Source organism: Podarcis vaucheri (assembly GCF_965113315.1).
Source record: "Podarcis vaucheri genome assembly, chromosome: 3".
Lineage (NCBI taxonomy): Eukaryota > Metazoa > Chordata > Lepidosauria > Squamata > Lacertidae > Podarcis > Podarcis vaucheri.
In genome coordinates, this window is record NC_138761.1 from 47,372,118 (window position 1) to 47,388,397 (window position 16,280).

General features: G+C 41.0%; 1 protein-coding gene across 18 annotated transcripts in view; it reads right to left on the minus strand.

Moving 5' to 3' along the window:
• The window catches only part of RYR2 (ryanodine receptor 2), a 248,421-nt gene that overhangs the window by 48,284 nt on the left and 183,857 nt on the right, over window positions 1–16,280 (minus strand). For 12 of the 18 annotated variants that reach the window (XM_082214934.1, XM_082214930.1, XM_082214941.1 and 9 more), the window contains 12 exons: window positions 15,761–16,081; window positions 15,021–15,261; window positions 14,602–14,689; window positions 13,481–13,573; window positions 11,281–11,451; window positions 10,027–10,086; window positions 8,188–8,322; window positions 7,457–7,493; window positions 6,051–6,162; window positions 4,169–4,265; window positions 2,915–3,018; window positions 381–432 (listed from right to left, as the gene is read on the minus strand). In XM_082214934.1, the coding sequence (XP_082071060.1) occupies window positions 381–432; window positions 2,915–3,018; window positions 4,169–4,265; window positions 6,051–6,162; window positions 7,457–7,493; window positions 8,188–8,322; window positions 10,027–10,086; window positions 11,281–11,451; window positions 13,481–13,573; window positions 14,602–14,689; window positions 15,021–15,261; window positions 15,761–16,081 (1,511 nt within the window). Of the gene's footprint in view, window positions 1–380; window positions 433–2,914; window positions 3,019–4,168; window positions 4,266–6,050; window positions 6,164–7,456; window positions 7,494–8,187; window positions 8,323–10,026; window positions 10,087–11,280; window positions 11,452–13,480; window positions 13,574–14,601; window positions 14,690–15,020; window positions 15,262–15,760; window positions 16,082–16,280 lie in introns of all 18 variants that reach the window. The other 6 variants (XM_082214927.1, XM_082214932.1, XM_082214931.1 and 3 more) reach the window with 1 other exon arrangement.

Sequence of the window (16,280 nt, forward strand, 5' to 3'; positions counted from 1 at the left end):
ATTTTACTCAAAGAAATTATACCAGCTGCATAACAGAGTCTGATCCCTACCCCAAGACCCTCCAAATACCATTTCCTTTAGGCCCTTTACCTGCCTGTGGCTTTCAGATGCCCTGGGAAAATTGCATTTCTCAAAGCTCCTAGCATATTGCAAACATTGGCGTGAGAGACACTTATCCCTCCCAACCTGATACTGTAACCAGTAAATGGTGGGTGGGATGAGTCAGATTAAAACCTGAGTTAGAAAAGGATATGGGGAATCATATGGGGAATGCTTTTTAAGGTAAGCATTGCAAGTCAACAAGGTTTGTATTTAGAGTCAAACATTTACAAAACTTGACACCGCTACTAGAGATTGGGTGAAAAAAATGAAGAAAATACCTTTGCCATTATATCAGCATATGCCATATAAAGATAATCTTCTTCCAGTTTACTGTAGTGTAATAAAATAAAGAATAAGTGGTTACTGTTTATCATAAAAGAGACAATTGTTACATACCCATGAAGGGTGCTCAACGTGACATCAGGTAGCAGTTACTCCTAGTGGTGCAGGCCGAACAGATCATTGTCCAACTTTGACAAGGCTTCTGATGTTTTGCTGTGTCTATAGCCAGTTCTATGGTGGCAAGCCACCTTGGCCGTGAGTCCTGGAAGACCTGCTTCCTGCCTTGCAAGCCTGTTTTCGTCTGGCCTGGCAAGACAGGGCCCTGACTGTCTCTAGCTGCAGAAGCTGAGACTACTTAACAGACTCTTAACAGATTCACTATTGTTTAGTGAATTTTGGTGGGGTGAGAGGTGTTTGTTGCTGTTACTGAAAAGTGGCAAACAAATAAAAAATTCCCTCACATTATTTTGCCTGTTCTCCTAGGATGCGGTTTTCAGCAAATGAAATATAAACAAACAAGGTCCTAAGGACAATTGTAATACCAAAATATTCAGTTAGTACCGTATTTTTCGCTCTATAGGACGCACCGGACAATAGGACGCACCTTGTTTTAGAGGGGGGGAAACAAGAAAAAAAATTCTCCCCCTCTCTGCCCAGCACCCCTTCAGCGAAGCGGCAGGAGGCGCTGCGCAGAGAGGGGGAGAATTTCCCCCCTCTTGTTTCCCCCCTCTAAAACAAGGTGCCTTTCAGGCGGCTACCTTGGAAGCCTGGAGAGCGAAAGGGGTTGGTGCCCACCGACCCCTCTCGCTCTCCAGGCTTCAGGTTCCTTTCGACCTGCTCTTTGGGGCTGGCAGGAGGAAGCCCACCACCAGCCACAAAGAGCAGGTCGGGGAGCGGGGAAAGGCGCGCAGCGGAGAGGCTCTTGCCATAGCCCCCCGCGCACTTCCCAGGCTGGGGAGGTGACACACAGATATAGAGGCTCCTGCCTTAGTCGCGCGTCACCTCTCCAGCTGGGAGAGGGTCGCGGGGGCTGCTTTAGCCGCGCGCGTGCTCTCCCGGCTGGAGAGGTGGTGCGCGGCTAAAGAGACTTCTGCCATAGTCATGCGTCACCTCTCCAGCTGGGAGAGCGCGCGTGTGGCTAAAGCAGCCCCCCGCGACCCTCTCCCAGCTGGAGAGGTGACGCGCGACTACGGTAGGAGCCTCTTTAGCCGCGCACGCTCTCCCAGCTGGGAGAGGGTCGCTGGGGGCTGCTTTAGCCGCGCGTGCGCTCTCCCAGCTGGAGAGGCGACGCGCAACTATGGGAGGAGCCTCTTTAGCCGCGCACCACGTCTCCAGCCGGGAGAGCGCGCGCACGGCTAAAGCAGGCCCCCCGCGACCCTCTCCCAGCTGCAGAGATGACGCGCGACTACAGCAGGAGCCTCTTTAGCCGCGCGCGCGCTCTCCCAGCTGGGAGAGGGTCGCTGGGGACTGCTTTAGCCGCGCACGCGCTCTCCCAGCTGGAGAGGTGACGCGCGACTATGGCAGGAGCCTCTTTAGCCGCGCACCACGTCTCCAGCTGGGAGAGCGCGCGCGCGGCTAAAGCAGCCCCCCCCCGCGACCCTCTCCCAGCTGGAGAGGTGACGCGCGACTACAGCAGGAGCTTCTTTAGCCGCGCGCGTGCTCTCCCGGCTGGAGAGGTGGTGCGCGGCTAAAGAGACTTCTGCCATAGTCGCGCGTCACCTCTCCAGCCGGGAGAGGGTCTCGGGGGGCTTGTTTAGCTAAAGAAGCCCCCCGCGACCCTCTCCCAGCTGGAGAAGTGGTGTGCGGCTAAAGAGGCTCCTGCCATAGCCGCGCACGACCTCTCCAGCCGGGAGAGGGTCACGGGGCTATGGCTTCTTCGCTCCATAGGACGCACACACATTTCCCCTTCATTTTTGAAGGGGAAAAGTGCGTCCTATAGAGCGAAAAATACGGTAATTGTTTTGTGCTTGTACTTCAGTAACAGAAGAAAAGACAGAAGAAAACAGAAGAAAAGTTTCCTGCTTGGCAGGGGGTTGGACTCGATGGCCCTTGTGGTCTCTTCCAACTCTATGATACTATGATTCTATGATATCAACATCTTTCAAAATTCAACTTTGCTCAACTTTAGGTAAAACATTTTAGTTGAAATAGCTATAGCCTTTTCTCTCTTAGTGATGAGTATTTTTTTAAGAAAGAGATATAGATGAATTCAAAATTAATTAGTATTTATATTTCACAATCCCATTTAAAATCCTAGGAGGGAAATAACTGAAGAACAATTAAAACACTATGTGTTATATCCAACCAAGACATACTCAGAGCACACCCGCTGAAATCAATGGATCATGGCTAGTCAGTGATTTCATTGGGTCTACTCCAATATTGATTTAGTACAATACAATTCTATGAACTGGCCCTAATTTATTTACATTTAGCCCATTACTATTTCCAAGTGAACTAAAAATGCAGATCTGGAGAGAAAGCAATTAATGAAAAACCATAAATATCCTCCCTCTCCCATCACTCTCACCATTTTTCAGTTAATGCTGTTCGACTGAACAGTAAAATAAGCTGGTGCAAAGGATCAACTCTCTTAATACATTCATCTTCTTCTGGTGGTTCTTCTCCGGGTTTCTATTAAAAAATATGAAAACATCAAGATTTTAAATAATTGAAACATGTAAATGTGTTTATGTAGAAGTCTTATTCATATGGCATCAAATTTACTTCCATATAATTGGACTTAAATGAGAGGTGCTTGAGGAATTTGTTCTTTTCAGTATGAGCTGAACTAATCCACATGCCTCAGACTAATGTGTGGATCAGAACTCAGTTGTCCAAAGACTTTCCCCTTACCCAAATATTATGTCAAAGCTCTTGACCAAAGAAACCACATCAAACTATGCAGTGTCTTTTTTTCTTTAAAAAATGTTTAGGGATACTCTCATTTTCCTACTCATATTGAAATACTGCCCCTCAATGAGGCCAAACTTAGATCCACAAAATTTTTAGGGGTATGCGTTGCGTACCCCTGCATCCCCCCAGAAAAAAGCACTGAAACTATGTTTTAAAATAGCATGTTACACCGTCTGCTAGCTATAAGAACCTGTGAGTCCCTCTGCATAAGAGTCACCAGTAGGATTTTTAAATGGCTTTGCTATGGTCTCTTGAGAGTCTAAACTTAATCACACTGGCTAAAGAATTTCTAATGCCAACTGATGTCCATAAAAGAAATAACCACAGCCTCATGTCTGGTTGAAATAATTTTTATCTGAAAATCACATTGCTGCTTGCTCATCACAGCTCCAAGCATGGAACTGGGGGTGTGACTACATTATCTTCCCCCACATTTCCTTCACTGCCTCCAGTTTCCTGCCTCTCTGGATCTTACTTGCTGAAGCAGGTATTCTAGTCCAGCTGTTCAAAGTTCCTTTGCAGGGCTCCCTCTGGCCTGCTTTCCTGACTGTTTCCACTTGATCCAGGAGTTTCAATGTGCCCTAGATTTAGGGACTGCGAAAGGTATACTTTGCTCCCTATCCTAAGAATATGGTTGATCAGGCCAATGGCCCAACAAATCTAGCAGCCTGTTTCACAGTGGCCAAGCAGATGTCTGCAGGAAACCAGCAAGAAAGACCAGAGCACACAAACACTCTCCCCTCCTTTTGCTTCCAGCAATTGGCGGCATATTCCCTGACGTTGCCACCTCTTGGAACTGCCATGCTGTGCCCAGCAATTGCCCTCAACATCAACAAAAGGTTTTAAATACCATGAACTGCAAACATACTGCTAAATCTTCTATCAGTGTGTCTTCAAAGTAGTGGTCTTCTGTTTCCACCCACGACTTGTCATATCCTTGAAGAAAGAGATTGACAGCTCGATGCCTGAAAAAGAAAAGGGAAAGTAGTGTGTATGTATGTGTATATGACCATTCCATATTAGTCTAAAATTTTGAACATACCGAATAAGCAAAATAAATAACTACAACTGGTGAACAATTTAAAAAAGAGGTCTTTGTTGTTCATTCCATAAAGCTTATTATGAATTACAGCGGTGCCTCGCAAGACGAAAAGAATCCGTTCTGTGATTCTCTTTGTCTAGCGGTTTTTTCGTCTTGCGAAGCAAGCCCATTGAAGGATTAGCGCTATTAGCGGCTTTTAGTGGCTTTTAGTGGCTTATCGGATCAGCTGATAAGCGGCTTAGAAAAAGGGGGGAGGGGGGAAAACCGCAGGAACTCGCAAGACATTTTCGTCTTGTGAAGCAAGCCCATAGGACATTCGTTTTGCGAAGCACCTCCAAAACGGAAAACTCTTTCGTCTAGCGAGTTTTCCGTCTTGCGAGGCACCACTGTAACTGGATATGAGGATTCATTGACTATAAGCATGATCTGAAACTACATGTCACCTTTCCTCCCTTCTATAAAGTATTGACTATAAGAAGATATAGATAGATGATAAGTAGATGATAGATAGATAGATAGATAGATAGATAGATAGATAGATAGATAGATGAGTGTGTGTGTTTCATGTTTTGTGGAGTGTGATCCAATTTTGAAACTGATTTCTGATATTATAGATTTCATTCTCATTGCATTACATTGTACACTGCTTAGAGAGTATTGTGATTAAACATTATATACATTGTCTAAATCAGTAAATAAAGTAAGAAGCCTGTACTCTACGTGGGGCTGCCCTTGAAACTGACCCAGAAACTCCAGCAGGTGCAGAATGCCGCGGCGACTCTTTACATGGTCCTCACCACAGGATCACATTCACCCAGTGCTATACCAGCTGCACTGGCTCCTGGTGGAGTACAGGATCAGGTTTAAGGTGCTGGTTTTTAACGTTTAAAGCCCTATATGGCCTAGGGCCCTCATACCTACGGGACTGCCTCCTCTGGTATGCCCCACGGACCTTACAGTCTGCAAACAAGATCCCGGGTCCCAGGGAAATTCGACTGGCCTCAACCAGAGCCAGGGCCTTTTCGGCCATGGTCCCAGCCTGGTGGAACGCTCTCTCACAAGAGACCAGGGCCATGCGGGATTTGACATCTTTCTGCAGGGCCTGCAAGACAGAGCTGTTCTGCCAGGCCTTTGGCCAGAGTGCAGTCTGACCTATTTTCCTTTTTATAAGAACAAGCATGAAGGGGGTCTCCCAGGCTGTTCACAGGTCCTTATATGATCAGTGAAAGCAGTTGGTCCTGGCAAGTATTAACCGCTCTCAATCTTAACCTGATAACTGCCATTTGTCCAGATTTTAATGTGTCTGAATTAATTTTAAGATGTATTTTAATTAATTGGTGCCTGTTTTTATGTATACTGTGTTATTTATATGATGTTAGCCGCTCTGAACCCGGCTCTGGCCGGGGAGGGCAGGGTTCAACTAAAAATTATCATTATCATTATTATTATTATTGTGTTTCTTTTTGCAAAGTACAAGCAGAGAAGCCAATAAGGCTTGCAGAGCCTGACTGGGAGTCGCTATGATTGGTCTGATCACCCACAATAATTTTTAAAGGAAGTGTATAGCCAACCTGCTAGGCATTTTTAAAGTTAACCATCTTAGTTCCTTGTTCAATTGTATTCCCTCATTCACCCCTCCCCTCCTAGTTAGCAATATACCTAGGCGGACAGCAATATAATATACAAAAATCTTCATGATCACACGTACCGTGGAAGATTATATAGTGGTGCCATTCTGAAGCAAGCCACCACCGCTCTTTTTCTCTGTTTGGATAGAAGCTTATGCCATACTGCTTTTTTTGATCTCTGAGGATGCTCAACCTGTAGCACACATAGAAACAGAAAACAGAAATTAAACACCTCTTCTAGACTGTTGCTTCATTTAAAAAAAAATAATTAAAACCTCATAACAGTTGCAGGCCAAAAATAGTATGCTGAAGTATGGTGTTATCTTCTTATTGGTTCATCTAAAATGCCCTAAGCCTAGAACACAGTGTCCCCCCCCCCCGCCAAATTATCCCCAGTTAGGACATCTTGCTCTATTGGTTTTTTAAATGTTAAGAAATATTATATGCAATACTATGCATATTATTTTCTTAGTATGTGCAATAACCAAATGCATATATATACAATACAGTATATGCAATAACCAAATGTTATATAAATGGCAAAATGAAAACTTTTTAAAAAGGTTTTGGTCATCCCCATTCAAACCTTTACCAGAATATTATGGCCACAATCTAGAATTATGCCCCCAGCAAGTCTTTGAAAACATGTTTCTTGAACAACCGCTCCCCTGTTGCCCCACAGGAAACTGCTTTTAAAAATTAGATTTCAGAAGTCATTTGTGATACAGCATGCAAGTCTGCTGTCCAAAGGAAAACAAAGCAGATGTTCCACAGGAAACATGGAAGATTTTGGATATGCTTAAAGTTATCTGGAATATAGCTTACTACTTCTAGTAGTGGTGGTAGATGAAGGGACTAGCAGGGGAAAAGCTTTTCTTTTTAACTTCCCCACTTCTAATTTGAAAAATAAATAGTTCAGAAAACATTTAAACTACCCGTGGCATACTTGTTCATTTTGTAAGAAAGATCAAGACCATTAAAAAGAATTTAATGTTAATTGGAGTTAAATAGAATTAGCTAAAACATAAAATAGAAAGAAGGTTACAAATGTTACGTACATTGGTCACCACAGATTTACTTGGGAAACAATATTGGTCTTTATAGTTAATCAAAAGATAGTACTTCAAATCACATGCTGGTGAGGTCACTTTTAAATTAAAGAACAGATCTCTGATAAAAGAGACAAATTTACCCAATTACCATGGGGGGGAAACACATAAGGATCATACTGTGAATACGGAAACTTAATTAGTCAGGCAAAGAAATCAAAGCACCCTTTGGAGGTAATTGTGTATTACAACTGTGTATTACAAAACAACTCTCAGTGCAGAATAAACAAATTTGGAACAAGCAGGTTATGAGAAAGGGCATTTTAAAATGTGATTTAAAATGTAAGTTAAAAGACAAAAATATATTCATGGGTAAATAAAACTATTAATAGGTAAAGCTAACATAATTAGCTATATGAAAAGACACTCCATACTTCCCCTTTTGAAAAATTTTCTGCCCCGACTAGGGAATTTCTGGAAGTAATAATAAAAAAGAAAGTAATACATGTAGCAAAAAAAGAAAGACCAAAACAATGTACTTTATGTCACATATAGATAAAAGAAAGCTTTGGAGAAAAGTGGAAAACATTAAGACTTGATGGCTTTTGATTTAGGGCCAAACAACACACAAAGTCAAACATGTCACCTGGAACTGTGTGAATATTTTTAAAAGTGTACACAGCAGTCATTTTGGGACCCAATCAGGATGACAGTAACATTTCCTCCTGCACTGTGTAGTCTCATGAACAACTCCAAAGCTGCTAACTGGCATGGGAGGGAAGCTCTATTGTGTCAGTGGCATGTTTCAGAATATAACTGCATAAAACCAGTCTAACTGGGAGCATTAAATCAGGTTGACTTTATTATGGTGGTATGTGCCATTAAATTGTTAATCTCCTACTCGTGGACAGCATGGAAGTTTTAAATGAAAGCTAAAGAAAATCATTGAGTTAGGCCAGCAAATACTGTGGATCTCTGTATTGAAAATACTTATGTATGCACTTCCTAGTTGTTTTTCTGTAAAATACACATTCTGAACAAAATAGATTCATGTGTCCATAATATTTTCTCCATACTGTACTACTGTGGTAGGAATCCCAGATCCCCAAACTGTCACAATGCTACAAAAAGTATACACGTTAAGAAAATTAAAAAATATATATCTAACCTGTTCCAGATGAAAAAGCACACTAGCTATATCCAGGACCCTTTCCACCGTCTTCTCTGGATCTGAAGTAACATCAGTCCTGTTTGGTAGATCTTTGTAAAGAGCAACCTGCCACCTAATGGCGGGATCTTCAAGCTGCAGGAAGAAGGGATTTTATGAAGAATGTAAGCATTAAAAATAAGTACCAACTTGCGAGGACCATTATAAACCATTCTTCTAACCAGAACTAGCCTATGTGGGTTGCCAAGACTCCCTTGTCAAGTCTTATCCATCCATCCATCCCTACCTCCAGATGTTGTTGAATGACAATTCCCATCATTCCTAACCACTGTTCATGTTGGTCGAGACTTTGAATTCAACAACATCTGGAGAACCACAGGTTCCCCACCCTTCTCAAAGGGGATAACACTGCCTCCTCACTGGAGGACAACCAAAAAGCTGTTTTAACTTTCTAGTCCTTTACCTTGAAAGTTCCAGCTGCTACCATGATAGCATGATAGATAATGGGTTTCAGCAGTCCCTTGGTTAAGGGCAGATCATAAATAGCATTATAAAACTTCTTAAATTAGGTCAGTACTATTTCAAAGCAGAACTGTCTACCTTATTGAATAGAGCAGGGCTTAGTTCTGAATAAACATTCATAGGACCACACACAACGATGCAAGAAGTGGCAAGTGAACAGCAAATAACAGATAAGAGCCAGATGCCAGCATAAATGAGGCCACAACTTAATTGCCACAGAAAGAACAGGTTTGGTGTAGGCATGGATTGAATGATCAAGTAGCCCGTAGGTTACTCTCTTGTACATAAGCTTGCAAACATAAAATACACTATTTCCCCCAACCATGCCTCTAATCTACTCCCCATTGTTGTCATGCAGATACCAAGCAGCCAACATCTCCATTATCTCAAAGACAGAACTTTTCAGTAGCTTAACAGTTCCAACTGCTGCAGGATAATTAGCCTTCCAGATATACAATATGATTTATTGTTCTTTTATTGTATATTCCTTTCATATTTATATATTGTTCACTGCTCTGAGGCGCTTTGGAGCAAAAAGTGGTGGGTGGGTGTCTGTGCATGTATATTAGGATTATTCATTAATTTATATACTGCTTAATACCAAGATGGCTTTTAAGACATACCTAAGAATCATATTAAAATATGTCTATTGTATATTACAGTGATTCAGAAATGGTTCTGCACGGCAGTAGCATGGTGTGGAGGCATTAAAAAAGCTCTCCATCCATCATGTAGATTGCGGAGTTCCTGTGCAAGGGCCAGTTGCTCCCAAAAATATGCAGTAGTGTCATAGAAACTTTCCAGTTGAGGGTGCGATACACATGATAAGCAACTCTTACATATTACAGCTACTTCAAAGAGCTGCTGCCACACAAAAGTGCTTCCAGCAGATGAGTGAAACATTGCAAAGGTTAATTGCCACTAAGCCAGTAGCATACTACTCCAAACAAACCACAATGTGAAGCCAAAGTCTGTTTGAGTGGAACCATCACAATCCCTGGTTCACAAGTAACACCAAGTCAAGGACAGTGATTTGTTGCTCCTTCTAACATTAGGGAAGGAGCAAAGCAGAAGTAATCTGTGAGTACACTCTATAAGTAGAAAACTAAACTGGATATTCCTAAACTATGTGCTTTAACCTAAAAGGCCATTAAAACAGCTACACAAAAGTGTGTTAGTTACTATGAAACAGGGCAAAGCATGAGATATATGACTCTTTAAAAAAAAACAAAACAAAACACCTCAGCTACATAGATGGTATCCTGAACGCCATACAGAAGATGCAAGGGTGACCAAGATGCAATACTTTAAAATTACCTTGCCCTGTAAGTGAAGGTTATTACGTATAATATCTCGAACTTCATCTTCTGTGTCTTTCTGCCAAGAAAATATACATATTATCAATAGGTTCATTTTGTTACAAGCATGCAGTTCTGAAAATGCTATGTAACAGATCTGTAAGTTAATCACATTTGCCCGCAGTCAAAACAGAACTGGTTATATTCTGAATGGTGGTGGTAAGACAGTATATGGCATATTAGATTGTAGTTTATTCTGTTACTAATATCTGCCTTAGGTGTGGGTAGCAATTACCCTGTTAACTGTGGAAACAACTGTAGTTTTGCATGTGTTTCCTTTGAGTATGGTGTGCAGAAGACCTCCAGTGCTTTTGCAAAACATTTAATAAGAATACTTGGGGGGGGGGATCCAGTTCTCACTCATCCAAGTCATTTATAAAGATGTCAAACAACAAAGGCCCCAGAACAAAACCTTTTGCAGCACCCCACTTGTCACTTTTTTCCCAGGATGATGAGGAACCCTTAAAGGGGGCCTAGTTGAAAACTGTGGTATTTGTTTCCTATCCCTGCTTCATTAAACTTTGCAGTGCAGCCCTACATATATTAAAAAAGTGGTCCTCGCTCTATGCATCTTGTCTGCAGTATCCAAATCCTGTTTAGTGATGGTAAAACCACATCATTTTTATGCGGTCAATTTATGAAGTGGGTGAGTGATGCAGCTGTGATGGGGCATGGCTGGCGCCTTCCCATAAGTAAGCCCCATTCAGTGCAAAGGAACCTCCTGCGCCTCTCTGCTGCAACCTTGCCTCTTGCGTGCAGGTGCCCCATGCTACTGGGAAATGTGGCAGCTACCAACACACCTGAAAGCAAGAAGCAAGCAAAGTTGAAAAGCAGGGGGAGAGGATGGATTTGGGGCTTCCTCGGTCATGCACTTCTACTCACTGAGAAGCTACACTGAGTGCAAAGGGACTTTCTTTCAGGTAAATAGGCCCAGAAAGGAGAGGAAGTTGCGCTTGGAAATGGACAGAAGCTTAAAGAAAATGAGGCAGGGGGGTGGTAAAGACGACACGATCTGGTTCTGGGCACTGCAGAGAAATCTGAGACAAAGTAAGAAACCACATATGCCAAACACACCTCGCAGGATAAAGCATTTTCCCTATAGAAATAATTATGAAGAATGGCAGGTATTGAAAAATATATAGGACAAGTAAGAGGGAACACATCACCTCTCTGCCAACCTAGATATAAAAGCAGATCTGTATAGTTAACCTACCATACTTAATCTGTTTTTTGCCAGTGCAATTAGTTCTTGGTCACCAGGGGCACAAATATTTAGCCCAACAGGCAGAAGTCTTTTTAAAGCTGCCACAATAAGGGAAGTCTGTGTTGAATAACGATCACCTTTCCGCTTCATTTTTTTCCTTTCCTGATCAGAAACAGCTGCCTGCAATATATAAGAAGAACTCATTTTCAAGTTGTAAAAAGAACAATTGGTCTTACCTGAAGTGTAGTTTTGAGAGTGGGGTGTCGTATCCAATGGAATGGAATGGATGTTCACCCTGTTGTGAGACACTAGACAGGAGCAAAGACTTGTGGGAAGTAGGCTGGACTCCCTCAGTTTTCTGGATTTGCCAAGCCAAGTACTGATAGAGTCCATAAAGAGAAAGAAAATACCTGCCTACTTCCCCCTTCTGGAAATTTCTATAATAAAATCTCTAAATTGCTAAGTATCTGAATGGCAAGGAAACACAACACAAGGAATGTGACAAACTAGCACTCAGGTTGGAGCATATTCCTCCCAACAGTGTATAGCAGAGCACCCTAGGGTTGGGTCCATTGGATACAATGCCCCACTCTCAAAACTACACTTCAGGTAAGTCCAGCTGTTATTTTTAGTTTGTGGGGCATCATATCCAATGGAATGGGACATACCACGGCTGAGTCACCAATTCAGGCAGGTCCCATCTCTGCAATACACTGACTATAATACATGTTGGAGCACCGTAGGACCCAAGGCTGCCTGAGCTGAGGACAGCTGGTCCAATTTGTAATGTCTGGTAAAGGTGGAAGATGCCAACCAGGTAGAAGAAGAAGAGTTTGGATTTGATATCCCGCCTTTCACTCCTCTTCAGGAGTCTCAAAGCGGCTAACAATCTCCTTTCCCTTCCTCCCCCACAACAAACACTCTATGAGGTTAGTGGGGCTGAGAGACTTCAAGTGTGACTAGCCCAAGGTCACCCAGTAGCTGCATGTGGAGGAGCGGAGACGCGAACCCGGTTCACCAGATTACGAGACTACCGCTCTTAACCACTGCACCACACTGGTAGCTGCCCTACAAATGTCCAACATGCGCCAAAACATGAGATGGATGAGGTAATTTAAGGGAATGATAAGCCAAGAAAATACAGGCCCTAATCCATCTTGCTAAGGTTGCTTTGGAAACTTTAACCCCTAAGGTAGATGAGTGAAAGGATACAAATATAGAGTCATTATTTTGGAAGGATTTTATATAATATAAGTAGACTTTGAGAGCTCTGTGCATGTCCAGGGAGTGCCAGGCTTGCGCCTTAGGATGTTTTGGATGTGGACAGAAAGTTGGGAGAATCAGTTCTTGTTGGACGTGGCACTTTCAAAAGGAAGGAATGGTCTGAACGTAGCACCATCTTATCCTTGTAGAAAATACAAAGATGTTTAGGTGTAGAAAGGGCTGAAAACTCTGAAACTTAGCTGAGTCAGGAGAGCCGGGAGGAACATACTGTCTGCATCTAGACAGGAGGAAAAACTTCCCACGAGTCTTTGTTCCTGTCTAGTGTCTTGCGACAGAGTGAACACCCTTTCCGTTCCATTGGATATAACGCTCCATGAAACAAAATACAAAAACAGTCACCTATTCAATATAGTTGACCCCAAAAAAGGGGGCACGGGAGGAAAGATTATAACACAACAAAAACCAAGACTCTAAATGGAATCTGGACTAATTTTTATCATTCAAGCATTTGTTTTAAAAAGATGATGGAAACAAAGGAAGCAACAAGATTATCACAATAAATCCTACACTACTCCATCATAAACATGAGTAGTCTGGCAAGTTTTCAATATTTGCCACACTTGCAAGGAAAAGGCAGATGAGCATTATGAGCAAATGTGTAATTTGGAGAAAGTTGGACTTGATTATTAATCACTTAGAGGTTTTATTACTATTAAGCAGCCTATACGTTTTGTAAAATAAAGAAACAAATGGAAAAACACTTTCCAAACTAGAGGAGTTTGCTTCCAACCTATACCAATCCAAAATTCTTATTCATCTCTAAACAAAGTATTCTTAGAAAATATGGTAATGGTATAAAGAATGTATATGAAATGTAAAAGATTATTAATTCCAAAATTGTTCTTGCTGCAACAACTTAAAGCAAAAAGGGGATTGGTCAGTATATGTTGAGAAAATTCCATACAACTTCTGTAGTTTTATATACCTTGGACATCTTGGACTTTGTATCAGTAATAAGGAAAGACATGTTGTTGATTTCATTCTGCACAACGAAATTTTGTTCTTCCCTTTTAAAATTCTGAAATTGTATAAAGAACATTTTGTTAAGTACACAAATTAGAAATCAGAAGACACCCTCAATCCTTCTTAGTAGTGTGTGGAAGAATCAACCCACAATCCCTGGTTTAGAGTAATGTCTGAATGAAGGACTGTGGTCTGTTTTGCTCCAAACAAACATAAAGCCAAGGTTTGTTCTTAGTTTACCAATCATAGTTTGAGGAAACCAAACCATAGCCTTGTATTGGATATAATTCTGTACTAGGGATTGTGGTTTGAGTCCTCCATGCACTAGGGAGGAGGAGTGAAACAGCCTGGTGGTTCATCATGAATGCATCTGTTAGCTATGGTTAACCGCAATATGAAAACTGGGTCCTTCAAACCTTACTTCAGGACCTGTATAAAGTTTATCTTAGTCATCAAGACCTGTATAAAGTTTATCTTAGTCATTAGATTCAATTTATAATATAGTAAATTAGGCATTTAAATATAGTATAACTAACCTTTACCAGTGAACAACAGTCGTCATTAGAGATTGAACTAAATGTAGGTGCACAATTTGCAGAATCAGCAAATAAATATGACAGTGATGATACAATACAAGCCTAATACAAATGATCTTTTTGTAACATTTTAAAATGTGGAAAATGCTGTGTATTGTATACTCTGTTCTCTTTTCCTAACAATCCTGATAGGGCATGGTTGCTTCCATCTTAAGTGCCTCCACTGAGAAGTTTGGGCTTTAATTCAGGTCATATGCCTTTTTATTCACTGAATGACATCACTGCATTAATACAAACATCTGCTAGGAAATAAATGCACACTCACACATTCACTAAGGAATTGTATAAAACTGCCACCAGCTAAACAAGGTATGGACTTTTCAGAAACGACACCTTCCACAATCTCTTTAAAATTATTCCTTGTTTAACGTCTGCACAAAACCTTCCTCTCAACCTTTTGGTTCCTGTCATATTGTCTCTCTTTCCATATCCCCTACAATGATGGGCATTCTATCTGTTTTGCTACAAACAAAAATAATGCATTTACATGGGATTTTGACCAGTAAATGAAGACATCAGCAACCATACGAAACAGGTCCTCTGCCTCTGGATTAGGTTCTTTTAGCCACTTTGCTCTGAAATTAAACAAAGAAAAATGTTTTTCATCACTTTTATTATTCCAGATAAAGCAGTTTACAAATTTTTCATAGAGCATTTAGCAAAGTCTGCATTTATCTTAACTTTCTAGACTAGAGATTGTACTTTCCCACCTGTTCTCTCCACTATTCATTTCTGATAAAGAGTGAGGAGTCTGGTTGTGTAATCATTCTGGCAGAGAAGAGATTACAACTTGTGGATCACAGACTCGCAGAACCCCAAAATACTGCTTTGAGGTGTGTGTTTTTCCATCAAACTGTGCATAAATTTAATGAAATAAATAAATGAATAGATTTATAAGCCATGTACCTGTTGTAGTCCACAAATCTAATCAACAATGGGTAAAAGGCATAAAGGTCCCGTGCCAATATTGTGAACTCATCTAGGATGAGGAGTTCTGCCTCCGACATATCTCCCCGGCCTTCTGCTCTTAAATGTTCTTCATCGGATATAACCATTGCAGCTTTTTTCTTCAGTTTCTCCATCAGTGGCAGAAAATGCGTTTTCAGGAGCTGAGGCTTCACTTTGCTTATGATAGGCTGAGAAAACACTATGTAAGGAATTCATTAATTTTATAGCATACTAATATATGAAACTATACCAAAAGATGTTGCATTCCCATAGTAGGTATATTATACTCCAGTGACTACTCTCTTCCTCCAAACATCTATTTCATTGTCAGGGTCCTGGTTCAGTTCAAAGGCATGCAAACCTAGAATCACCTACTGAATTCTGTTCAATTCCAGCTATATCCAGTATTTTGCAAATTCTTGTCAATTCTTTGTTCCTATCACTAGAACTACTTACACTGTCTAATAATTTAGAATACCACAGCCTCTTGTCCTTGCTGGTCTTTTCCATTTAACACTCTTCAATCAATTAGAAATCTGTCTGCTGAAATAAACTATATTTACATTTCTCAATTTCTTATTTCTTTTTAATGTATTCTTGTTCGGCTTAAAATCCAGAATAGTATTAAGTATTTGCATAGCAATGGAATCCAAGCAAAAATAAATTAAATCATTCATATTATTTTTATTTCATTTTACCTGCTAATTTCTTCATCCAGGCTCCCTCATCTATGCCCAAATTATTATGTATGATTTTCAGTATATTTCCTAGAAGGGTATTCATATGCTCTGAAGTCAAAGCTGTGCAGCACATTTCACTATTGTCAGGGTTGCTTTCTGGTCCATGCTCCCACCAGTGTGACATGTAGCTACAGAGCATAGGCAGTACAACTTCCATTACATGAGGCATCTGTGTGTAGCGAATGCCAGATTCAGCTAATTCCACAATTTCTTCCATTAGCTTCTCCAGAGAAGGAATGTTTGGAGAAAGTTCTTCTACACTGTTTGGTAAGCTAAGACCTAAAAGAAGTAATATCGGTAACAATTAAAAAAAAACTTACTTGACACCAATAGTGAACAAACTCTTATATTTATCCTGATCAGATTTTTCCTTTCATACATCACTAGTATTTTAGTTAAGACAAAAATACACTTTTATCCACATTACGAAGAGATGTGATTTAATATCCATTATTATTAACATCACTTAATGGTTCTT